We start from the raw sequence: 24,935 nt of genomic DNA on the forward strand, positions 1-24,935 counted from the left end.
TGGTCTCTCCTCCCCGCCCGCCCGCCCTCTCCTGACTGATCTTCCCGTTAATGTGAGCCACATGTGGTCGGAAATTAAGCATCTTCTTTTCCCTGTCACCACCCATCCAGATCTCACTGTAATTAGAACGTTTATGTAGAGCGGCACTCTTTAAATTGCATTGTGTTAAGTGTATTAGTTAAAGCTAAAAATGCTGCTCATACAGGTTTAGTGAGGATTAATGCCCCTGCCTGCTGTAATTATCAATACCACATACAGGAAATGAGAGAAAGGTGAGATTACTTCTGTTAAAGTCATTCAGTGTACTGTAGATTAGATGAGGAAGTAGATAATGTCATTCATTGTCAGTGCTAGAATTTGTCCACAATAAGCCCACTAAATATGACCACACTGTATTGGTGTGAACATAATGGGTGTTCACGGTTGTAGTATTGTAGTATTACAAAGTTGCCTCACAAAATGAAACCAGTATTAATACGTTTTTTTGGCCACTAGGGGGCAGCAGAACTAGCCACATACACCGCACTAACATATTATAACCTTTTCAAGTCGATACGACAAACAGTTGCCTATTAACACATCCAGCAGACACAGAACAACAGCATTCATGTAGAGCCATGTTTGCATCCACATGATGAATCTAAGCCCGTTTTTTGCTCTGTCTCCACAACACTCACCAGCCTTACTTGTGCTTAATGTGCACACCTGTGACCTGAGGCTTATTTTTCAACATGTTTCAAGTGTATTTTCTTCCAACTTAAAAATCCAACTACACTGATTTGTGTAGGGCTGCTGGCTGGAGACCTGTACTGACAGAGGACTGAAGCTTCTGCTGTTGTGTTTGCCTCTCAGCTGGAGTAGTATTAGAAGAACTCCTCAACCATGTACTAGTAGGCAAATTTCCAAAATGTTCAGTTTCTTCATCCACAGTAAAACATGAGGCCAGTATTTTCAAATTTGTCCACTCTGAGGAGAACTGGAAAGCTTAGTTTTTCAGCCTTAATCTGGACTGAGGGCCAAAATCAATAGAGAAAAGATGCATTCTTAGATTCTGCTGGCTTTGTGTGGACATTACAGGCTGCATTACAGTAATAAACAGTACTCAAGGTTGAGCAGATGTTCAGTGTGACACTTTAAAGAAGTTGCAATACTCTGTATTACCTGCCTTGAATATGTGCTTCTTCCCTGCCTGTTAAATCTGCTCTATGGTATGTCAAACTCACTTTTTCCCCTTCCTCATTCACAAATCACATTCCAGGTTTCGGCCTGTTCAGGATATTAGAAATAGTCGTATAAGATGAGGTGAAAGCGTCTGTGGAACATTTTCCAGAAGTTGAAGAAAAGTCAAGTGAGTTTTACATTTCCCCGTCCACTTTTTAATTTCAGCTAAACGTCTGCCTCTCAAGGAAAAAAACAATTGAGCTCTTTGAAGCGATATGGGCTAAGTTGCAGAAAGTCCCCTTAATTGAAAATCATTGTAAGAGAAAAGGAAACGCATATGCACGCAGGCTGATGGGCTGCCACCGCTCCAATGATCCAGCAACCGATGTACATCTTGCTGTTCAGATTGGTCTGTATTAGGTTCATCACATTGATTAATACCAGCTGTCAAGTGTGCTGTCTTTGCTTTGTTTTGTTTCCAGTCAGTCTGCTGAAAACAGAGATAATAGGCTTGTGTCCGTACTAAAAGTGAACTTTATCTGCACAGAGCTAAAACATTTCCTTAGTGCACAAGTTCATTCTTGACCATGGAAACAAACAAAATAATCTAAGGTTTACTTTGTGACATGTCCTCATAGGGTTAGTAAACTGATGAAGATCTGGCTGAAAACTCTGATATCAGGGAGCTGCCAGTATCAGTTAAATGTGATCAAAGCTAAATTTGATAGTCCCACACAATTCAGTAACACTTAATTTCTTTGGTTGATATTGTCCTAAATCCTATAAATTTCCTGGAAGTAACTCTTTATTATATGAAAATAAAGTTTTATTCCAGTCGATTGCATGTCACCTCACCATGCGAAAAAATGTGACATTTGTCTATAGTTCGAACATCCAATTAATTATATAAGATTAACACAGTTAAATGAATAATAAATGAGAATTTATTTGGGTGTAATTGAAGAATTTATATCAAGGAAATTCATGTTTGACATCAACATACAGACATCTTTCCAGGAAGTTATTATGAGTTTATGAGTTTTAATTCTCAACTGATCACAGGCCACGTTACCAGCTGTATAAAGCAGGTAACTGTCCTGGTGGCCCAGACATCTGTGGGCCTCAAAAAGCCCTCAGGGTTAATGTCTGTTTTGTGGTAATTTAATCAATTTCATTTCAATTTATTCAGTAAACTTACTCATCTCCGTCAGAGCAATAATAATATAAACTGTGGTCAGGACTTAAAGACAGCTCCTGCACTTACTGAATTTGCCCTGTGGCAAAGTCTTTTTAACTTTTAATATTTCAGTTAATATTGTGTTTACGTTGTACATATTTATAGAAAAGCATAACAAAGTAATTGTGTGTAATCTAATTACCACAAACTAACTGACACATGCTCCAGGCTAGTAATAATGAATCTGATTTACAAAATAAATAAATAAATAAATCAGCTGTTTCTCTGTAACATTAGTGGCAGTAGACAACTTTGTCTAATGTTTCCAAGTTGTATTAAATTTCATTTTAGAAAGGTTACTGCCAGGAAACATATTATTTGTTTAGGTTATCAAACAGTGAGTCAACTGTGTGTTTCTGTCTGTTAGTGGTAGCTTTAGCAACATAGCTGCAGCTGTCAGCCTGGCTACTGTCCAAAGCAAGAAACAACCTAAGAATCTTAATTTGAAGAAGAGACCCTGATCTCAGTGCTGTGATAAAGAGTAAAATACCCAGTTGTATTAATAAGTAGGCAGGATTTGTTACTTACTGATATAGCAGAAATACTGCTTGTTCTTTTGTTACAAATATTTAATATTAAAGAGGAATCTCCAATATTGATGAAAGCAAGGCTGGAAAGGAAAGATAGAGGACATTAATGAGAGCATGAAAGAGCGGAAAATAAAAAGTTAGAAAAAGAGTAAACAAAGTAGAGAAGGCAGGAAAAGAGAGAAAGAATACGGAAATTAATTGTGAGTAGATGGTAGTAAAAGAACTGTAGCGTGAAGTCAGATCCCTGGGTAGGAAAATGATAATGTGAGCATATGACTTGTCAACCGCCACTCCATAATCCACAACTCCAGTCGTACTTCAACTGCCTACAGCAGAGAAAAAATAGATTCACATCAAACACAAACCCCTCATACTGCTGAGAAATCTCCTTTTTTTTCCTTATTAAAAAACCCACTTCTTGTCAAATTTCCCAAAACACTGTCAGCGAGCCAATTAAATACTCTATATCTGTTCAAATCAATTATCTCCACCACGCAAGTGCCCTGCAACACTGTTGTGAAATGATTGAGCTAATGGTTTTTGTTCCCACGCAGACAGTATCAAACCTCTCCGCAGCAATTAAGATCATTATCCACCCTCGTGTTTTTGTTTGAGCCCATTTCAGGTCCATTTTGCTAACTCGCAGGTTCAGCAGTGATTGAATTTGAAGCTTGGAGCATGTTGTGTACTTTCAACCTTGTTAAAACACATCAGGTGACCACAAATGCACTTCAGTTATTGAGAGCTGTGGTCATTACATCCTGAGAGCTCTCTATAGTGCACATAATTGACCTTGCAATGGAAAAGAGCAATTAGTATCTCAAGTAGCTAAGATATAGCTAAGGTTTCTGTAAAATTACTAACTGCAGGCTCAGAAAACCCTCAGTGTAGCAGGCCACTGCAACTTATGAGTAGTAGTAAAACCATGAATTTGCAATAAAAATGCATACATCTACCTATGGCTTCTTTTAGCAGCCAACTTTGTGTAAGGAAATCTGTTAACTTAAAAAAAAAAAATCATCATAAGGTGTACGAAGCCTGAAAGCAAGTGGATTTTATTTTATTTTGCCAGATCATTTTTAAATAAAAATTCAAGCAGTGAAAAGCAAGTGATTTTATTATTATTTATCATTTTCATTTGTCTCACAGGGCAGTGGAAATTATATCAAATTTCAGTTTTTCATAAATGAAAAAAAAAAATCTCACTTGCCTTTCAGCCTTTCAGGGCTTCTGTATGTATGAGAGTAATGATGCAATGAGTGATAAATGATAATGGAAATACAATGCAAATGGATGGATAATTCAGGGAACCATTCTCCTCAGCAGGGGATATTTGCATATTTACTGTTTTAATATTTCATTTCTTTGTGTTGCTTAGTGCCCTTTTCTGTGGAGGAAAGTGTCCATTGCTGAAACAGGGACAATAAAATAAGAGTTATATGTTTTGTTGTCACTGCAATTAAAGGCCAGGAAAAACTGGATGTGGAAAATTTAACTATTCTATGTTAAAACATATCTAATCAAATCATAAACTTAAAATGAGCTCTTGAGCTAAGTCACAAAGGATTCCTTTGGATGCCCAAAGAGCCGTAACGTAATTTACCTTGAATACAGCCCCTTTCATCAAGTTCTCCAACATCAAAATATATTGTATGTAACTGCCTCCAGAGCAAAAAATAGAAGTGTTTTCTGATTACTTCATTTGTGTATGCTCTTCAAAAACTGTTCCAAATCACTCAACATGATCACAAGATAAATCTGCTTTATGTTGTGACAGTGCTGTAGTTCAGGTGTGGTTAGGTGCAGGCACAAACATGACTTAGGTATGGGGAAAGATCATGGTTTGCAAAGGTTGTCTGGGGCATTTTGGAAAACACACACAAAAACAAGCTGTTTGTTGTTGTAATAAGTCAAAGCCACAGGTTGAGTGACTTCCTGTAATGCTGTCTTGACTGCATTACTACAGCATACACTGAGATGTGTTAGGATTTACTGCATATGTGCGTCTAGCCCTGCTTTCATCTGGCTGGCTCACTGTGTGTGTGTGTGTGTGTGTGTGTGTGTGTGTGTCCAGCAGCAGGGATATGTATGCCAGTCAGAGCGATGCTCCCTGTCACTGGTGATAAGTGGTAATTGAATTTTGCCAGGCGGAGCTGACAGGGCAGGGCTGGCAGACCAGTGTGTGTTGCATGAGAGGGTCTTGGCAGCGTTATGTTTTTAATTGTGTCAGTCAGGGGCTGCATGGAGGTCCGTCAGCTGTGAGCTGCCATTTCACTCTTTGTCTGTCTTCTGTCTCTCTGTCTTTGTGCCTCGATTTCTCTTCATTTGTCTCTGTATCCTTTTTTATTTCACTCACATTAATCCAATACAGTATTCCTACAGCCACAAGCATGTTTAAAGCTGCAATGATCTGTTTTTCTAATATAAACAATGGACAACAGGACTATGTGTGATGTGAAAGGTGTCACCTGTAGTGACCCACCCACAAAAAATTATCACCTGACTGACTTCAGCTTGTCCCACAGCCCCCAGTGTGGCCAGAGGAATCAGTTTGTGTAATCTATTTATTTATTGTAATCAGCTTTAATAATAATTTTAACATATGCTCAATTTATATGTATCAGTATAATTTTTACATTTTGTTTTTTCTTTATGTTTTTATTTTGTTATATTTTTTATTGTAATTTTATATGAAAACTAATATACATATATTTTATTATTTATATATTATAATATGATACAAAGTGCTAATTTGTTGGTATCTTTAATAATGCTCCAAAATTGAGCAACACAGAGCAGCATGGTCCTCCCTCCAACAGTTCGTTCTTTCTTTGTTATTTTTCCACCATCTCTCAGCTCTTTGACTATTTCTGTCTTGTCTTGATCATGTCTGCCCTCGTCTGTTTGCCTTTCCTGTTCTTCTACTTTCTGCCAGTCACTTCCCACAGTAGTCCTGCTCCCCTCTCGGTGAGGTGGGTGTTTGCTGCTGCTGCTGCAAGGTCAAAGCAGTTCACTCTCTCTCTCTCTCTCTCTCTCTCTTTGGATGCACTCTTAAGAGTGTGTGGTAGTGGCAGGTTGTGATGGTTAGCTTATTAACCTCAGCGGTGCAGCCACTGACAAATTGGCCTGGATTAATGTCAGCTAAAGTCCAAACTGGCACTGCCTCTCTCTCTCTCTCTCTCTCTCTCTCTCTCTCTCTCTCTCTCTCTCTCTCTCTCACATACACACACACGCTCACACACCCCACTGCTACCGCTCCCATGTTTGCACCGAATGCTCCTTGGAATTTCAAGTTTCGACATGTCCTTTGTTTTGTTTTGATTTCTTCAGTAAGTTTCACATCGAGGTTGTTTTTCATGTGTACTGAGAAGACCAGTGCTGAGATTTATTAATAGAGTTGTCAGTGACTGATTACCTGTGATTGTCACAGGTAGAACGGTCAAACACCTTTTAAAGCAATCCCAGCTTTTGTCACATTTTTGGGATATCTTCATATTTCTCTTGTCTTAGTTGTTTTAAGTTATTATTTTCATTTTAATATCTTGTATATTATTATGGAGTTTCTCAGTACAGAAGGTAAAAATGTAAAGCAATTTTATGAACTAAACCTGGTGGAAGTGTTTCGATATGTCTGTCAGCTCGAGTCAACCATGATTGACATAACACATGTCCTACAAAGATAACCACAAAGGACTTTAAAGTTTTAATTTTGGAGATGAAACACAGGCAGAAATTGGAAATGAGATTCCCTCTTTCAATCTTATCTCAGCTCTCGCAGTGTTCCTGAATGATTGCAGTAATGAAAAATAGGGAGTGGAATTATTTCTTGTTGCAGTATTACTTTTGCTGATGAGTTTGTGGAGTTGTTTTCAGTGCCTTTGGAATTAAACAGGGGTGAATGATCCCGGAGAGTGGTTTAGCAATGTGACTGCACAGCAAGAAGGTCGAATCCAATGCATGGCTGAGCCTGTGTGTAAGCCTTAGTGATAGACAGACAACCTTTCCAGGGTGCACCCCACCTCTTGCCTAAAGCATGCTGGGATAGGCTGAACCCCACGTGACCTTGGGCAGGATGAAGTAGTTATTAAAATTTGCACTATGGATTGTATAAATTAGCCCAAGATAACAGGCAAAGGTAATTGAAACATGTCGTATTATGTGTCATTTTTAAATTATTACAAGCAAGTAAAATGAGTCACAAAAGTCTGGATGGATGGAAAATGAAAAACTCCAAATCACAGTGGTATTATTCTTTGAAAGAAAGTAATCCATGCTTCATAAACAATAAAACAGAAATATTAGCAGATTTTTCTTTCAGCTCATGTCCATACAGTGACCCAGTTTTCCTGTAGGAAAACAAAGAAAAAAATAAGAACAGCTGAATGACTTGATGGTTGAAAGGCATCAAACAATATCTTCTTAAAGTATTCCAAATAATTAATATATTCTGCTGCGGCTGTTACTTTGCTTGCAAAATACCAGATTTTAAAATATGCAAATACTGTGCTTCTTCATCTGGTTTTGTTAGAATTTGGTATTCATTCCACTCAGTGAGGTTAAAAACTGACTGTATATCCAGTTCATAAGGATTCAGCTCCATCAGATGGAATCAATTTATTTCTCATACCAAGGGATAGTCTGGGCCAGGGTTTCTTTTACCAGTTCCACTGTCTGTAGACTGCAAATAACTGCCTGTGCCCACTCCAAGTCTGGTTCCAAATGGTACATGTATACATTATATTCTTCTATGCCCAGCTCCTTATCAGTGGTTTAGCCTTGTTGTGGTCTTGTCCGTACGTGAGATCAGCAGGCATTGAACGGTCCACTGATGCTCTGTGTATAGGCGTGCTCCTGCCATGCCTGCTGCTCCACTGCTCATCTGAAAACCACATGTACGCTCCACTGCTACATCACTTGCCACTAATGCTGCTGCTGCTGCTATTCATATAGCATTCAAATAGCATTATTCCTGTCAGAACAGCTTCCTGTCTAGTCGCAGCCAGAGGGTTAGAGTGGGCCATCATACATCTATGGCCCTCAGCCTTAGTACTGGCTCCCCACAGGGCTGAGCCCCCTGCTCCACACCCTTGTACGCATAGGACTGCACCCCCGCCCACAGCAACACGATTGTCAAGTTTGCTGAGGACACCACAGTGGTGGGGCTCATCTCTGGGGAGGGAGGAGGTGGAGCACCTGACAGCGTGGTGCAGAGAGAGTAACATGCTCCTCAACCCTTCAAAGACCAAGGAGCTTATAATAGACAGGAAGAAGAAAACTGACATTCCACCACTGATCATCAGTTCGCTTCCTGGGAGTCCACATTGAGGAGGACCTGACCTGGAGCATGAACACCTCTGAGCTGCTGAAAAAGGCCAAGCAGAGACTGCACTTCCTGAGGGTGCTCCGGAGAAATAATATCACCCAGAGACTGGTGTCCTTTTATCAGTGCTCCATAGAGAGCATCCTAACGTACTGTATACGTGTGTGGTACATTAGCTGGTACATTAGATTTTACCAACAGCATTAACCACACTCAATGCAGCCAGAAACATAACCTGAGGTGCAATAAGAACTGTGCAATAAGAACAGAATGGATGGTGTGTGTGTGTGTGTGTTTGTGCTTTTTATTTATTTATTGTTTCTATTTTACTTATTTATATTCTGTTTTAGGAATGATGCATTGATGGGATGGCACTTTTAATTTCATTGTACATGTGATAGTGAAGATAAAGAGATTCTGATTCTGATTTTTAGAGCCCCATCCAGGGGTTGCTGTAGCTCAGATGGTAAGGCTCTTCCTTCTGTCCACATATCAAAGTGTCCTCAACCAAGACACTAAATCCCAAATGGCTTCCAGTTGGCAGGCCAGCACCTTACATAGCTGCATAGTGGATAAGTCTGTGTATGCTTGGGAGAAGAAATTGCTTTAGACCACAGTGTCTGCCAATAAACATGAACATAAAGTAATGGGAATTATTGTCACTCTCCAGTTCCCAGCTTGGTGTATCCTTGTGGTGAATGACAAGATCAGAACTAAGATGAAAAACATCAGTGCTGAACATTTTCTGCGTTCATGACTAACTGAAATAAGAATATGGATGCAAATGGCTAAAATGTGTTTCCAGAGCAAGATGTGTGACTCCCCCTCTCTACTGTGGCTTTTCAGTCCAAGTTGTCAAACCTCTGAAGTATCATACAAACCATTTCTATTCTTGTATAACCTGGCTTGTGGACCTGTTCCAAAATGGCATTGATCCAAACAGACCAACTCCGGCTGCAGCATGGTGCTCCACCAATGAATGAGTGGCAGTGACTGAAGGACATGTAGCAGTCTATCTCATTTTTCTTGTGCAAAAACATTTTTTTCTCCGGTGATGACTGTGACACACCACAACCACCACAATAACTAACAGATTCCACTTGGAATCCACTTGAGTAATAGAAACACAGACCCAAGTCTAACTGTAATACAAAGGGAGTGACTGGATTAGAGTGAATATCAATCATTTCGCTTCCCAGGTATTGGTTACGAGGAGCTGGGTGGATCCACGAATACCTAAGAATAGACATGTAACGACATGTAATTAACTTCACATATCTTTTTATTGACTATAATATCACTGATTATTACCAGTCATTTTATACTAAATCTGAATTTGGATTGGGTTCCTCTATTCGTTTGAGTTACACTAACAGGAGACCTTTTGAGTCTGTATTAATGAAATAGTTAATTCCATTTGAAGTCAGATGTTTCATATAATGCGGACTCTCAATTCCAGTTCAGAACACTTGTTTATTACCAGAGGTGTTATAAGGAAGGAGGACTTTGTTATTACTCTGGCATTATAATATTGTTTCCCCATGCCAGAACAGAGTTGTCATGGAGATGAATGCTGCTAATGCCAGAGAAAGTATGACAGTGTGTGTGTGTGTGTGTGTGTCTGTATGTGTGGGTGAGCAGTTGACACTTGAATGGCAGCCATCAGAAAGAGAGGAAAGTCTTTCAGGTGTAGATCTACATAGTGAAGCTATTTCTCTCTCTCTCACACACACACACACACCACTCTCAGCTTCAGGCAGGAAGGTACAGGGTTTCTTTCTTTCTTTTTTTTTTTTACCTTCATGTAATTAAGTGTAGAGTAATTGCTCAGAGGTTCCTCTCTTCCTCTCCTCCCTCTCACTCTCATCTCCTCTTCTTTATTTGACAGAGGAATGTAATTAAAAAAGGAGAGAGAGAGCTTTCCCAAGGTTTGATCATTGTCTCCATCCTCTAATGGAGAGCTCAGACCTGCCGTCTATCATCGACAGCTAGAGAGAGAGAGAGAGAGAGACTGGGAGAGAGCAGGAGGAGATATTGGAAGAGCAATGAAGATGGAGAGATCCATCAGTGAGAGGGAGAGCGACGGAGAAAGGCAGGAGACAGCTTAGACAAACAGAACATCAGGCAGGCAGAGAAAACACAAAGATGTGGAGGAATAGATCAAGGAGGGGAGACAGTAAAGAGGAAAGTAAAAGGGTATTAAAATGGAAAAGGGTTCTTGTTGGTGGAGCAGACACTGGTTTCCTGTTATGATACCACTTTCAAATAGACATCATTCACAAAGGGTTAATAAGTGGTAACAAATGGCTTTATGAATAAATAATTTGCTAATGATTTATAGATCAGTTAGGAGCCATTAATGAGAACATCTGTTGGGTGAGAGACACTTGGGGTCATGCTCCACATGAGTAAAGCTAATCGATATTGATATGGATGACAACAGGCAAGATGAAAGAATATTTAAGGTCTGTGCTCAGATTTGAGGTGGTATACTGCCTCTTCATGTTGAAGTGGGTCGGTGCTTTGTAGAAAGTTGGACTTGTCCAGTGTCTGCTCTGGGAGCAATAGAAACACCATATACACTGTAAACTTTGTGATCTTTGTTTAATCATGTCTGTCTTGTAAAGGTGTCTCATGAGGTATGGGTCATGAGATGACAGCAGAGCTTTTTATGATCTTGTTCTCACATATTATCACATGCAATAAGTACAGAACAGCTGAAAGTGATCTCAAGATACAATTTTGTTTTTTGTGTCTCAAGAATTCAAGAATGAATGTGTTAAACTCAATGATGAATTAATTCAGATTAAACATACGAGAAAGCTGAAAAAGCACATTTGGCTTCTTGATAATGTGTTTAGGGCAATTTCCCTTCAGAATTGTATCTGCAGTATCTGCATTTTTCAGGTTTATGCAAGGCCTGAGAGAATGACTTTTGGGGGTAAAATAATCTGCCTAAAAATGCATAAAACTACAGTATTACATCCATCTGTTATACCTTTTGGCTAGCTAGACATACTTTATATGCTTCATTGTTTCTCTACACATGGCCTTTGTACAGCAGAATACTTGTCTCTCATTCATCTGATCAGGATACCTATGTGGTTGTTTTGGCCCTGTTACCCAGAACACACCTAATTTGCATCTGATTTTAGGCAGATTAAAAAATACAATAAAAAAGTTAATCTGAAATGTACTTGGCAGCTGGCTGGAGGAGTTCCTGTAGAGAAGTGGATGGAGGAAGGAAAGATACAGAGAGGAGAGCGTATCCAAGTCCTTGTCAGTCGCAATCTCTGTGCTTTGGGAGGCTTTAAATGGAGGGAGTAGCTAACTGATAACAGGGCTGAATCTGGGACAGGCAGAACCACACACACACACACACACACACACACATGCACCATTCTTCATTGTATCTATTCTTGCTGTCAGTCTTAGAATTACCACACACACTGGCTCTGTCTTAAGTGTTTCCCTTTAATGCTATTTAATTTAGATCAAACACATTTTATGGACATTCAGTAACACAAAAAGCTACAAACGTTAGTTATGGCTATGGTTTACACAAGAAGTTCTGAAATTTAAAAAAGTCATGTAGAACAATCAGAAAAAAAATTTAAATAATAAAATGAATAGTTATTCTGAAACTTCAAAAAATGAGAACAGTGTGTGTCTACATGTGTGTGTTTGTTCACAAAAACAGACAAAATGTTTAATCAGTGTTTTGTCTTGGGGTCATGTGTAAAAGCTAACCCTCTTTGTAGTGTGTGTGTGTGTGTGTGTGTGTGTGTGTGTGTGTGTGTGTGTGTGTGTGTGTGTATCAGTGTCTTCCTCTGAAGTCAAGCCAACATGTAGGATTTTGTCAGAGCCCAGCATGTTTGCCAGTCACCTCCACTGTAGTACAAATGCAGCAGCTGGAGACGAAGCTAATATGTATAATGCAGGAGGACACCTCCAGCTAATGCATTTGCACTGTAGCCAAGGTGGGCGAAATTGCTCTCAGACCTCTCACCTCCGTGTGTCCGACACCTCGCAGGACGTGTCACCCGTGTTTGCCTCTCTGATTCTCTGTTCCAGCCAAATGTGTATCATTTCTCACCTCATCTTCAGAGAGGTGTGAGGATGGGCAGAGGTGGTGGTGAGGAGCAGCACAGAGTCCTGAGTGCAGTCTTTAAATCTTGATTTCATTTAACAAGTGAGGAAAAATAAAACAGCGAGTGGTGTTAATTTCTGCTGTTTCCATTGTGAATCAACTTGTTTGAAGGATTAACTTAATCCAGTGACATTTTGTTGATACCAGCCTCAGTCTGACTTGATAGAAGATATTGACAAAAGTGAGACTGCATTGTAAACAAGTGGAATTATCTTTCCACAGTCAAAGACTTTAAATAAGAAAGTTGTACAAACATATAAGGCCAAATATCATAAAGAAATCCCTTCTCCTCCTCCATTTCTGTCAGTACAAAATGTAATTGCATGCTCAGTCTTAACAGAGGTGGAACTTGGATGTTCATTCCTGACCTCAGAAAAAATAGGTTGAGAAAACAATCTCAACCCAAGGTCACTTAATCGCTTGTTCCAGAGCTAGTCCGTCCATCCATTATCACTAAAGCAGTCTAATCATTATCTACCCCCTTTTACACAGAGTATATACAATATTGGCGGATGTGGTGAGTGATTTTATACATCGTGCTGGCAACACGGAATCTAAGGCATGATGTGTAATACAGCAGCCTCTGTGTCCGTTGGCATCTGTTCTGTCATGCCAGCTTTCCCTTATATACAGATGATGGTTCGGCTCTGTAACTCCCTCCACTGCCAGCTTAAAGGTGGGGCGATAAGGCCTCTCCATTCCACCTCTGTGTCCTTTATACAGAACAGCAGCGTGAAACACGCCACATTATTCACACCTTGAAAAGACTATCGTTCATCAAGGAAACATTGAAGTTGGGAGAATTGGGTGCACAAGACTAAACTGTCAAGATTGCAATTTAATCAAGAACTATCTGATCAAATCTGATGACATGTTTAGTGCCATTTTGATTTCTTGAGTTATCAGTATTTGATGCTATGGACATACCAATTGGTACCACAAAGTATTGCAGTTCGATACTCAGTCCTACGCAGGACATAACAACTTAGCATCCCGTCATCAAGCCTCTTATGCTGTCTGGTGGTGTCCTGTATCTCCCATGCTGCTCTGCTCTCCCAGGTCTTAATTCTCAACAGGCTGCAGCTCAATGAGCTGCTGCCTCACAGGGCCCTTTCTCCCAGTGGAAACCAGAACCCAAGCAATTTACATATGTAATTGAGTGGAAAGCAATTGTGCTGGGAGCTGCTCGCTGTAAGCAGCTATCGGTATGCATGCGTATGTGTCTGTTTATGTGTGTAGACCCAAGTGTCAATGAGAAAGGATAATTCTGATTTATTACAACTTGGGCCTTATTTTTATAGTTTTCCTCTCAGTCAGTTATAATAACATTGCAGTCACAAACTCATTGTGGAGATCTGGGAACATGGAATCATCACCAGAAGACCATCCAATGAACACTAGTCAAGAAACACTAGTAGTCATTCATTCAGACTGGTTGTAAACAGAGATCCTAACACCTGGGTCATGGGCTGATACCAGACCATGGAACATTTTGTTAATAGACCATACTGATATGAATCAGAAAACAAATCTGAATAGTTTATTGTATGACTATTTGTGAGGTAATTACCTTGTGGCTTGTAAGTGCTGCATCTTCCCTCATCATTCCTCATCACTCCCAAAACAATGGGTTACGCCAGTTTGTAATTCAGGCTTCCTGTTAAAAATATTACAACAGGAAGCTTCCAGTCCCAATTTGAGATATTCCTGATGACATCGTCAGTACAGTAGTATCATCAGTACTCCTCATGGCGGCGAGTAAACTGAATTTCATCTGCTAATTTTGTGGAGTGGCCCTTTAAGAACCTTTTAAACAGGATGTTTAATGTTGAGGCATCACCAGCTCAATAAGCACACCTTATGCACCTACAGTATATCAGCTGTGTGCACATGTACGTACATATTTCATGCTCTCCAAGGTGTGGTTGAGATACTGCTGCATTTGTGCATGTGTGTATCTTGTACAAGCTTTCTCCATTCTCAAGACCTGAAGAGCTTTCATCACCAACAGCATTAAAGCCCTTCAACTGTTCAAAGTTGTAACATGCAATACAGAGATAATGTACACCAGTATTCTTATCCTCCTCTGGCCTGTAGACCTCCATGCTGTTCATGCTCCAACTGCACGCTAGCACTTCTCCATAAGCTATTCTAAGCTGCTTAGGTAGATTGTGTTGTTTTATAATAGATTATGTGGATGATACCTTCTGATGTGTGTCAACACAGCAGGACTTATGTGTCTTCAGCGATCAGCTCCCTCTGTCAGACTGACTGTGATCAAAAGATTATCAAACGGCACACGGATGCAGCAGGAGCTCTGGAAAGCCACGTTGGTGTTTAAGTCTTTTGCAGATTGAAACGAGCTGAGTTTTGTATCTATAAGTGTCCTTAATGTATCACACCCCTACAGTCTCCAGAGCAGACACAGGAAGTTTGGAGCCTGCTTTTATCTGCCGCGCACAATAGCAGCACTGTGCTTCCCAAAGCTTGAGTTATTACTCGGAGGAAATCGTTACGGGGGAAGAATGTATCAAAGTCCTTTGATTGTGGAGGATCATATCTTGTGCTACAGGAGAGGAATTGTAGTGTCTGTCTGCCCTCCCCCACTCCTCTTTTTTGTTGTTTCTCAAAAAAAGTTCACGGTCTTATCTTTGAGTTGGTGCTCAGTCTCAACTTTAGTATGGAGATGTGTAGGCATGCTTACAGTTTGACAAGAGTGCCACTTGTTGGCAAGTCACGTTACTGCGTCAGGAGACTGAGAGTGCATTACTGACGGAGTCAGTGCATTTCTTGTGTCCTCTTACAAACCTGTCAGCTCCATTTTTCACCATGTTTTTAATTATCTTAATGAGCAATTTATAAATCTGAAGGGTTGCAAGATGTTTAACAAGTCAAAAAGAAGAGGAAGAAAAATAATGCTGCCACACAAATTATGTTTAAACCATTTGTTTTGACTTTCCTCCAATCTTTGCTCTCTTGCCAAATGCTGTTGCTTCTTTCCATCCTCATGCCTCTAAAACCATTGAAAAGAGAACATCACTCTACGGTTGAGATGGTCACAGCTCAAAAACAAAACCTGAGAGCATGCAAGAAAACCTCTTTCATCGGAGCAGAGAGTACACTGTAAAATCTTTAGGTTTTTAGTTTTTAAATCAATTGAAAATGCTTTCAACTACAGTCTCAGTACTATACTGTAAAATCCAATTATAAATGAAATAGCTCAGAGGGGTTCTTCAGTGACTTGGTATTGCACTTCCATAAAGTCGGGGCACTGGGAGACAGATTAAAGGGAGGCAGATCAAATAGAGAATGGTCAAAATTGAGACAACAGAGGCAGAGATTTTCCAACTTTTAGTCTTAAGTCAAGCTCCAAAAATACTGAAGTCTACATTTCCAGTGATACAGCCCAAAATAATATTTGCATGTGTCCTCAACAAGTAGCTACAACCCCTTCGAAACGGTCGGCAGAGTTTTTTTTGTCTTTTGCTGTGCAGTGGCACTGACAGTGTGTTAGAAGCATCACTGACTAATTCAGAAGTATTCATAAGTAAGGCTGTTTCAGGCTGATTTTCCTTTTTTCATATCACAAGGTAAAAACCTGCAGTACACACACATCCATGCTGCATTTTTTCCTGTGTTTCTTGTCTTCTGTACATTTTCAGTCAGTGTTTGGTGATGTGGTGTGTGTGTGTGTGTGTCCTGAGGATGTCCAGCTGTCAGAGCTCAACTAGGTTAAACTGAGTGATGTCCTTTAAATAGAGACATATTGGCAGAGGCAGGCTGACCTGATTGATGGTCCTGCCCCACAGGGACATGAGGAGAAACCACAGTGAGGCGTGTGCATTAAAATAAGAGTTTATACTGTAGAAGCCAAAGAGTTTTAGCCATTTTGACATGTAAATAAATGCTCCATTGCCAGATAGCAGGCACCTCATAATTTTTATCATTACTCAGTTATGTCCAAGTGGGTAGAAATGCAGGATTGTGACTGGAAGAGTGTTTGTTAAATCCCTAAATCCTCTGGGAAAAACTGAGCAAATACTCGAAAGGTGCCCTTGAGCAAGGCACTGAGCCATGAGCTTTCCAGTGGAGCTGCTTGGCTCTGAACAGCACATCACTGAGGGCAGCTCCCAGGTGCAAATAAAGACACACTCAGTCCACATTCACAGAATAAATACAAAGAAAGAATGTTGTAGTAAGAAAAATAATACACTCCTCTGTGGCTCTTCCCTCCCGCTCTTTTGACGTAACCACTCAACTGCTCGTCCTTGTTGGCCTTCCTCTGGCAGCCAAACAAACGCTGGGCCTTTAATTGACCATGCTGCTCAGGCAAGTGTGTTCAGAACAAGCGAGAGTTACACACAAACACACACACAGCTCTTAAGTAGCGCAACCAGCAAGATGTGAGGCATGCACGCTGCCTAATTGTAGTCATGATGAGAATACTGAAAAGGATGCGTGTGTATGTGTATGCTTACTTACTAGCTTGTGTGTCTCAAGCCATACAAATTCATTTTATTTATCTAATATAATAACATAATGACTCAGCTTCAGCTTCAGTGTTGAATGCGTGGTGAGGGTCAAGCTCATATGAGTGAGAATTTGATGTTGTAGCTATCATAATTCCAGAGAGAAAGGAGAGAGAGCAAGGGATGCCAGGAATGTGTTTGCAAACCTCGGATGAATCAGGGATCAAACAATGAAAAAGAAAGAAAGAAAGAGATGGAGATACAGTGTTTTATGCACTTGAGAAAGTGATATCACAGATATAACAGTGACAAAATAAAGGCATACTGTATTATATAAATCAGTATTAAGTTTAAGCACTGGAAACATGAATTCATTGACTGCTCATAGTTTGTGACTCAGTATTTGTTATTCTTTGACTTGACCAGTATAATTTAAAAAGATAACATTACAGGAACATTCAGGACCACTGTTCCCTCTTAACTGTTGACATTTTTGGAATTTATGATAATGATTGAAATATTAATCTCCAACTGAACATCAGCATTCATGTATAGAAATCTGTGGGATGTATATGACCAGGGCCGGTCCAGACATTTCTGGGGCCCTGAGCAGGAACTGACCCCCACCAACTGATTCATTTAAATGACTGTTTCTCTGTAGTGCATTTTTATTTCAGAAAAGAAAGGAAGAAAAAGGAAGAAGTTATCCCTGTTTGACACAGCAGTCCTAACTTGATGTCCAGTTTTTAGCCTTCTCCAGAGCTTTTAATCTCAAAAACAAAATCCACTGAGGAAGACAGTAAGATCTGACTGAAAGCTCAAAAGAAAACCCTTTAGGCATCGAGCTCCTGTTTAAGGGTCAAAAATGAACTTTCGTGCTGCATTGTTTTGTTAAGATTCCCTCTTCTTGGAATGTACCATTATAGTCTAACTTTACTAATGACATATTTAAGAACCCTGAAAACTAACTTTATGACAAACGGAAAGGTTTGTGTTCATGTCATAGCGCATTGCTTTAAATTAAAAGGTGATTTAGAAAAATAGTTCTGAGGACCTTTACTTGGACTTAAATGTTACAGAAGGCATCACTGTTACTTGGTTGTTTTCGACTCCCCCTGGTGGTGATGGGGCCCTAAGCAGCTGTTGCTTTCTCCAGTTTAGTGAAGTGACACAAGCACACAAAGATAAAGCCTGTCTTCTCTAAATTGCTGGAGCACTAAATTCCCTCAACAAGTGGGTATTTCACCCTTGACAAACAATAGCAAACTTGTATTTTTGACATGGTTGGATATTTGTGGTTCTTTAAGGAGTCAAGGAAGAAACTATGTACGGATCAGGCCTTTTTTCCTGAATAAGTTAAAGCATTGCAGTCTAAATGAGGCTAAAAATTGGCAAAAGAAAGCATTTCTTTGATAATGCTTATCCTGAGTGCTTACTCTTGCTTATTTGTGTGCATGCATAACACGCATAATTAATGTTTTAAATAATCATTACAACTGGCACTTTCCTTTTATACACTTTATGTCTCTTTACTGCTTTGCATCCATTAATCTGAAACCTTGGCAACTGAATGAAACAGATGTTTAGAGAGAACGCAGCCATCAGCAAGTGCTTTCATTATTTGGTCGGCTGACAGTTGAAAAAGTTCCTAGACTATAAAAAATATTTTCTGTACATACCAGCTGCAAACAACACCATGATGATCATAAACAACAACACCTAGAAACCCTCGTTGGACAGCTTCCCACCTCTCACGAACTCCTAATGAATGTGACCGGTTCATTAGTTCCTATCGATCACCCCTATTGGTAGCCTTCCTCCTGAGTGTCCAGGACATAATTGTGATTGGTGGCTTGGCAGGTCCTGGTGTGCCCCATGTTTAATGCCTTCACTTTATGAGCTATAAAACTCTGAATAGATAATCAATACAGTGTTGCCACGGTCTAGCAGAGTGTAAGGTTGATAGAAAGTTCTTTTGGCCTGGAGAATGGCCTTGAATAAATGTGTGAGCGTGGCCATGCATGCATTTATATTCATCACTTTTTCAGTCCAAGCAGGGAAATTAATATACACAAGTATTGATATGAGGGGGATTGGGGCTTTGCATGTCCTCCACAGACTGCTGACTGAGCGACGAATAAGTTGAAAGACATTACCCTCTGACCGTTTCACCTCTGACCTCTGTTTTCTCCCCCCCCCTTCCTCTTCTATTTGTCTCTCTTACAGGTAGTGCTGGTGGGTTCGTCCATCAATGAACGAGATCAGATGCTCTTTATCAGCACTGATGAGGGTTCCTCCTTCCAGCGACAGTCCATCGCCTTTACCCCAGACACACTTGTTTTCCACCCCAAGGAAGAAGACAAGCTCCTGGCCTACTGCAAAGAGGGCAGGGTGGGTACCTTGGTGCTTTAGAAACATCACAATAAATAGCTGATTCTGTAGCTGAAAAAATGAACAAAAAGACAGCACTGATGTTACACCAGCAGCAGACGTCTCTGCTGGCAGTGCAGCAATGCGTTAAATTTCAATTTTCACACACACCATCAGAAAACGAACCTCAGAGAAAACTTGATGTGTGATTTACCATACAACAGTACAGCTTGGGGGACAAATCTTCTTATGCAAGTGAAATAACAGTGGCCATATCCAAACACGCATACACACACACACACACACACACACACACTTTGATATTGCATTTCGTATTAAAAACATGGTGCAATCTCACTTGGCTTTCAGTGCAAAACTCTTGAAACTTTTCTTTTTTTTTCCTTGAAATATTTTGACTGAAAAGTGAGAGGTGTCTGGATTCAGGTGCAGCAAATACACAGCATAAATCCATTTGTAACACTTTTTCTACCTTGTTTTCACCAATATCACTTTTGGTCAGTGTTTCAGATGCACACATTAGTCTGATGACTGATTAGTCTGATTAGAGGATGATTTATAACAACTTATAGTTTTGGTCATCTATTCAATCAGTTCTGATATAACTGTACTCAACAAACTAAATGCTGAGATTTTGGGATATCATTGTTACAACACAGTGATGCAGCAAGAAGCACAGGCAGTCCAGAAGATCAGACAGGTTATAAATAGCAACAGCAGATTATCCAGACCATCAGTGTGTGTGTGTGTGCCCCCAAAAATTGGTCAATATGCTGCAATACTAAGAACAGACAGTTTTGGTGATTAGTAGTTATTTCAACTTTGATTAAAGTGAGGTAAGTTTATTTGTCTAGCACCTGCAGGGCAATTCAAAGTGCTTTACACAAGACAAAAAAAGCCATTCAGACAAGATCCAAAAGGAGCACAAGGCAATATTCAAAGACACAAATAAATAGGATTTTCATTTATTTTAAATTGCTAGAAGGGACTGTAGCTATGCTTCCTGAATGTTACTGGGAATTGTACCTAAACTAGTAGCATTGCTGCTTCCAAAACCTGACAAAACATATAACAAAATTCATCAGAGCACTTTGGTTTTGTATCAGACAGTACAAACATTTTGTAATTATTTTCATCACAAGGTTCTAAGTACATGCCTCACTGCAGTGTTTTGACATCCCATCTAAGTAAAATTGTCAGTGTTAATCCAAACTTGTGTTAAAATAGGCTAGGCTATGCTGTGAAGGAGGATTCTTAAGTGTTAATGACCATGCATACACACTTGTACAGCAGATGATATTTCTGCTACATGGCTCTCTCTGTCATACACTGCTGTTTTCCATTCAGGCCTCTCTGCTACAGAGTGGAGTTAATTGCTTCTGTAGTACTAAGATGTCAGTCCACTCCCTGAAAACATGAAGGCTAAGACATCACATTACTGTCCTATGTATTACTTATGTCTTGTTGCTGAGAGACATTGAGATGATTCAGTTGATGAGCCATTCATGCCTGCAGCACAGAAGAAGAGCTACAAGATGAAAACACCAAACTGTTGATTGAGTACACTTATATAACAGGTTAATATCAATATATCACTGTGTCTCAATAATTTTCAGGCATTAAAACAGAACAAATGAAACATCTGCTGGTGTTTACACTGTGTTTGATTGTTTTACAGCAGGGGTCCCCAGCATGGGAGTCAAAGCCCAGCCTAGGGCTCCCAAGGTGATCTTACAGCTCTTAGATTAAAAGGACAAAAAGAGCAAAATTCAGTTTATTTCTTCTTTATGTTTTGCTTTAATCTTGTGAAATACTAGACTCTCACCTGTTTGAGGCTCTAAAAACATGTCAAATCCAACAATCTGAGAAGGAAAAATCCATTTCTGGTTGAACTGCTTACATCTGTGATGAAGGGCCACAAGTAGATATTGGTTCATTTGAAGGGACCACAAGCCAGAACAGTTGGGAAACATTGCTTTGCTTTATAGCATACAGGTCCCACTGTTTCTGGCAGTAGCAAATAATGAACTAATCACTTCCAACAGTTTTAACAAGACCACTGGTGTGAAACAAAAGCAAGCAGTTGTCTCCAGCATGGTCTCATTTGTTTATGGTAATCAAACAAAGGTAGCACAGTAAATTTGCTAGTGTTTGAAAATGATGCAACCATCACAGTGTTTTCATATGGCATACTCAAGTACTGTAAACATGGGCTCATACAGATATTTTACCTTTACATTTGTCATTACAGTGAGAAAAAGTGTCTCATTGTCACAAACACATGCTGTTCACGTTAAGCAACATATAATATATTGTCATCAGCATATAGAAACAACGCTCTGTTTATGATGCCATGAAAATGTTGAATTATTCATTATGGTATAGCCTGTTCCTTCTCACCTGCCGAACCTTCTCTCATTAAGATCCTGTTCTTATAACTACATATAAATTCCCACTATAAAGGTATTTTGTTTGTTATTTGTTGTTATCAGTTTCTTTGCGCATTCACCTTGCTTATTTTTTAAGATATTTATTTAATAATTTATTATTTTCTAATGGCTCATAAATGCACAATACATATTTATATGAGATTTCTTGTATGACTTTTCTCTCTAGTGTAATTTGTTATTTTAGAAAACAAAAAAAAATGGTTTGAAGAGAACAGAAAACCAACAGTATGAGTAAACTTTCTCCTCATTGTGTCGATGGCATAAACAATATAATCACACTCCCTTGTTTAAAATACTAGCAGTGGCTTTTGTTGCGTGTGTCACCACCCATTCTGCTTCTTCATGTTTCCCATCACTCCCCACTGTTGACTGTCAAAGAAAGGTAAAACACCACAAAAGTAATAAGAAAGCATGTTCTAATTCAATATTTGGCCTGTCAATTCAATAACTAACACAACTCTGAATGCAATTATGTGTACACACATACACACACATCTGCACATACACACTAATTGAAAAGTGCACTGTCAAGTGGAAATCGAGCTAGAGAGATAGAGGTGGGACATTAAGTCCAATAGTTCATAAGTTTTAGCCAGCTCAACTCCTCCTCAACTTTAATAATTTACACATAATTAAACAAGAAATTCAATTAGGTTTTAATCTGTTCCATATGGGCAGGCTGCAGATGGAGGCGAGGAATCCATTCAAACAGAACAAAAAAATCATTTAGCTAGAGGATGATGGGAGGATGCGTAGCAGAACGTGTAAATTAAGAAGGTTTGTGGGGGCAGGGACAGATTTCTATCAAGGTCAGCCTTAGCATTTCTTTTTCACATCTAGAAATGTGCATTTGGAATGTGCCTCATGGGTTTGATTGCCCATGACTCATGTTTTCCAAAGACCTAGAACAAGACACGTTGTTACAAGCAGTATGTGGACAGGATGTACTACCTTAACAACATATCTCTGCCAAAGAAAAGCATTGAGAAGGTGTTTCACAGTTTCATAAATTTGTGTTTTTGTTTTTGTATGGTAGAGGACATTTGTGTGGTGAACTGCTTTTCCCATCTACAGCATGCTTTTCAAACATCAAGGATACCTTGTGTGTGGGAATCAATAGACTTTCATTTTGGGTGCAATCAATGCCATGCAAGCTTAGGCAACACACACACACACACACACACACATACACATATATATACACATTACTACAAATACACATTCCCTCTCACTGCTTACAAAATATATAAGCCATAAGCACACAGTCTAACACACACACACAACCTGCTATGTTTAATAATTAATTGAGCTCAGTCTTAACTTGGTGAACCATGAAATTCAGTAGCTCGATTGGGTGAACTTTTTTTTCCAAATAGACTCAATTTATCCTCCATTGTAAAGGATACAGCTAGTTATAGGAGTTGGGTCAGGCTTTATAATTTAATGCTACATGCTTTCTTTGAGTGTGTGTTTTTTCTGTGTAACTAAGGTCTTCTCTCTCTTTTGTATTCAGCTCTTTGCCTCCATAGACCTGGGCCGCAAGTGGACTTTGCTTCAGGAGCGGGTGACTAAGGACAGAGTCTTTTGGTCAGTTAAACTTTGTTTACTCATTATTTAATTCTAGAAAGGATTCAGACTTCTTGTTACAAAGATGATGCAGTCTTTGTTTGCACAGGTATCTGCAAGACCTTGGTATGGTAAGGTAAAAATCACATTCAGTAGATCTGTTATGCAAAATGCCTTCATAGCTAAAGTACATAAAAGTCAGGTGAAATGTCATTGCCTCAGGTTTTTCGTTTTTCTTTCTTTTTTTTTTCTTTTTTTTTTTAAGTTATTTGTGGTTTTAGAGGAAGTTACCCAACAGTCTTGTGATGGTGCACAGACACCCCCTTGGATACACCTCTACATCACTGCAGCAAAGAAGGAAAGTTACTCTAGAGCTGAATTCAGGACATGGATAACTTGGTTTAGCATAAACACTTCAGTCTTTTAGCATAAAGACTTACGGTAAGGCAGGATAATATATTTGGACGTTTACTGGTATAAACTCTCAGTTGTTAACGTTTGTTTGTCAGAGGAACTTATAGATATACTTTTCAAATATAGTACCCACTGGTAATAAAAGCATGGTGTGGGAGTTTATTTTACCTTTTTTTTTTTGACCCTACGGGGGCTATATTTTGAGCTTTGTCTGATATGCAGTTAATATCCTGCAGAGTTAATGGGTTTATTTTTTGACTATATCCTGATCTAATTATGCTATTTATACTATATTGCTTAAACAATAAAATTAAATCTACAGCAGTTATATCCCAGATGCCAGTAAATCACTTTTATGGTTACCATAATAAAAAAAAAAAACTTCTGCTTCAATTTTTCTTAAACTAGAAATTTGAATTGGATTTGGATCGTAAGCACTGGAGTTTATGCAGCAGAACCATTTTATAGATGGATCCCTTGATATTTTTGTGGTTGCGGTGGCAGAAAAAGTTCCCACAGCAGGCGGATGTATATGGCTTTTCCCTGAACATGTAATATTTCACAGCTTGAGAGCTATCTCCTCCAATTCTTCCCCTCCTCACTATCGCCTTCATGTTATCTTGTATCATGTATCTCTCCCTCTTTATCACCTTCCTTCCACCCTCTCCTTCCTCTCTCAACTTTGTTTCATCATACTCCTTCCTGTCCAGTGTGTGTTATTGCATGATGTATTCCATTGTGCTGTATTTAAATATAACTGAGTACACTCTCTCATCCTCTGAAGGTCAGCAAGGCATCACAAGCTTCTGTTAGTTTGTTTCTTCTCACTACCGATAGTAAATGAGCTGGTTCGCACACTCAGACACCTCTGATTTATACCGCCAGCTCGAATGCACAAATCATCCACACACTGTGCTGTAAAAAATGAGGTGGGGGAGAGAAAAGGAGAGGGCTTAGAAGGAGAGCAGGCCTTGAGTATTTCCTAATATAGACTAAAGTTACGTGCTTTTGATCAGGTTTGAGATCTGAATGTTCAACCTAAACCGTGACCCCTCTACTGTTATCTTAATCTGACCCTAAATCATGGTTATTGGTTTCCTTTCTTTTTCCCTGATGATGGTGCCACATTAGAAGTGAGCAGATCACCAGAGTTATTAGAGTTCATCATCTGGGGACCATGGATGTCTGTATGAAATTTCATGGTAATCCATCCAGTATTTGTTGAAATATTTCATTTTGGACCAAAGCAG

General features: G+C 39.4%; 2 protein-coding genes across 7 annotated transcripts in view; one reads left to right on the forward strand and one right to left on the reverse strand.

Annotated features, from left to right (window-relative positions):
• Nucleotides 1-24,935, forward strand: part of sorcs2 (sortilin-related VPS10 domain containing receptor 2) — a 286,509-nt gene that overhangs the window by 206,119 nt on the left and 55,455 nt on the right. For all 6 annotated transcript variants that reach the window (XM_051075724.1, XM_018674300.2, XM_018674299.2 and 3 more), the window contains exons 4-5: nucleotides 19,094-19,258; nucleotides 23,219-23,292. In XM_051075724.1, coding sequence (XP_050931681.1) covers nucleotides 19,094-19,258; nucleotides 23,219-23,292 — 239 coding nt within the window. The remainder of the gene's footprint in view (nucleotides 1-19,093; nucleotides 19,259-23,218; nucleotides 23,293-24,935) is intronic.
• The window catches only part of tada2b (transcriptional adaptor 2B), a 106,683-nt gene continuing 93,170 nt past the window's right edge, over nucleotides 11,423-24,935 (reverse strand). Inside the window, exon 3 of the transcript XR_007814561.1 lies at nucleotides 11,423-11,434. The gene's annotated coding sequence lies outside the window, so the exon portion shown is untranslated. The remainder of the gene's footprint in view (nucleotides 11,435-24,935) is intronic.

The sequence above is a fragment of the Lates calcarifer genome, linkage group LG14 (genome assembly GCF_001640805.2).
Source record: "Lates calcarifer isolate ASB-BC8 linkage group LG14, TLL_Latcal_v3, whole genome shotgun sequence".
NCBI lineage: Eukaryota > Metazoa > Chordata > Actinopteri > Centropomidae > Lates > Lates calcarifer.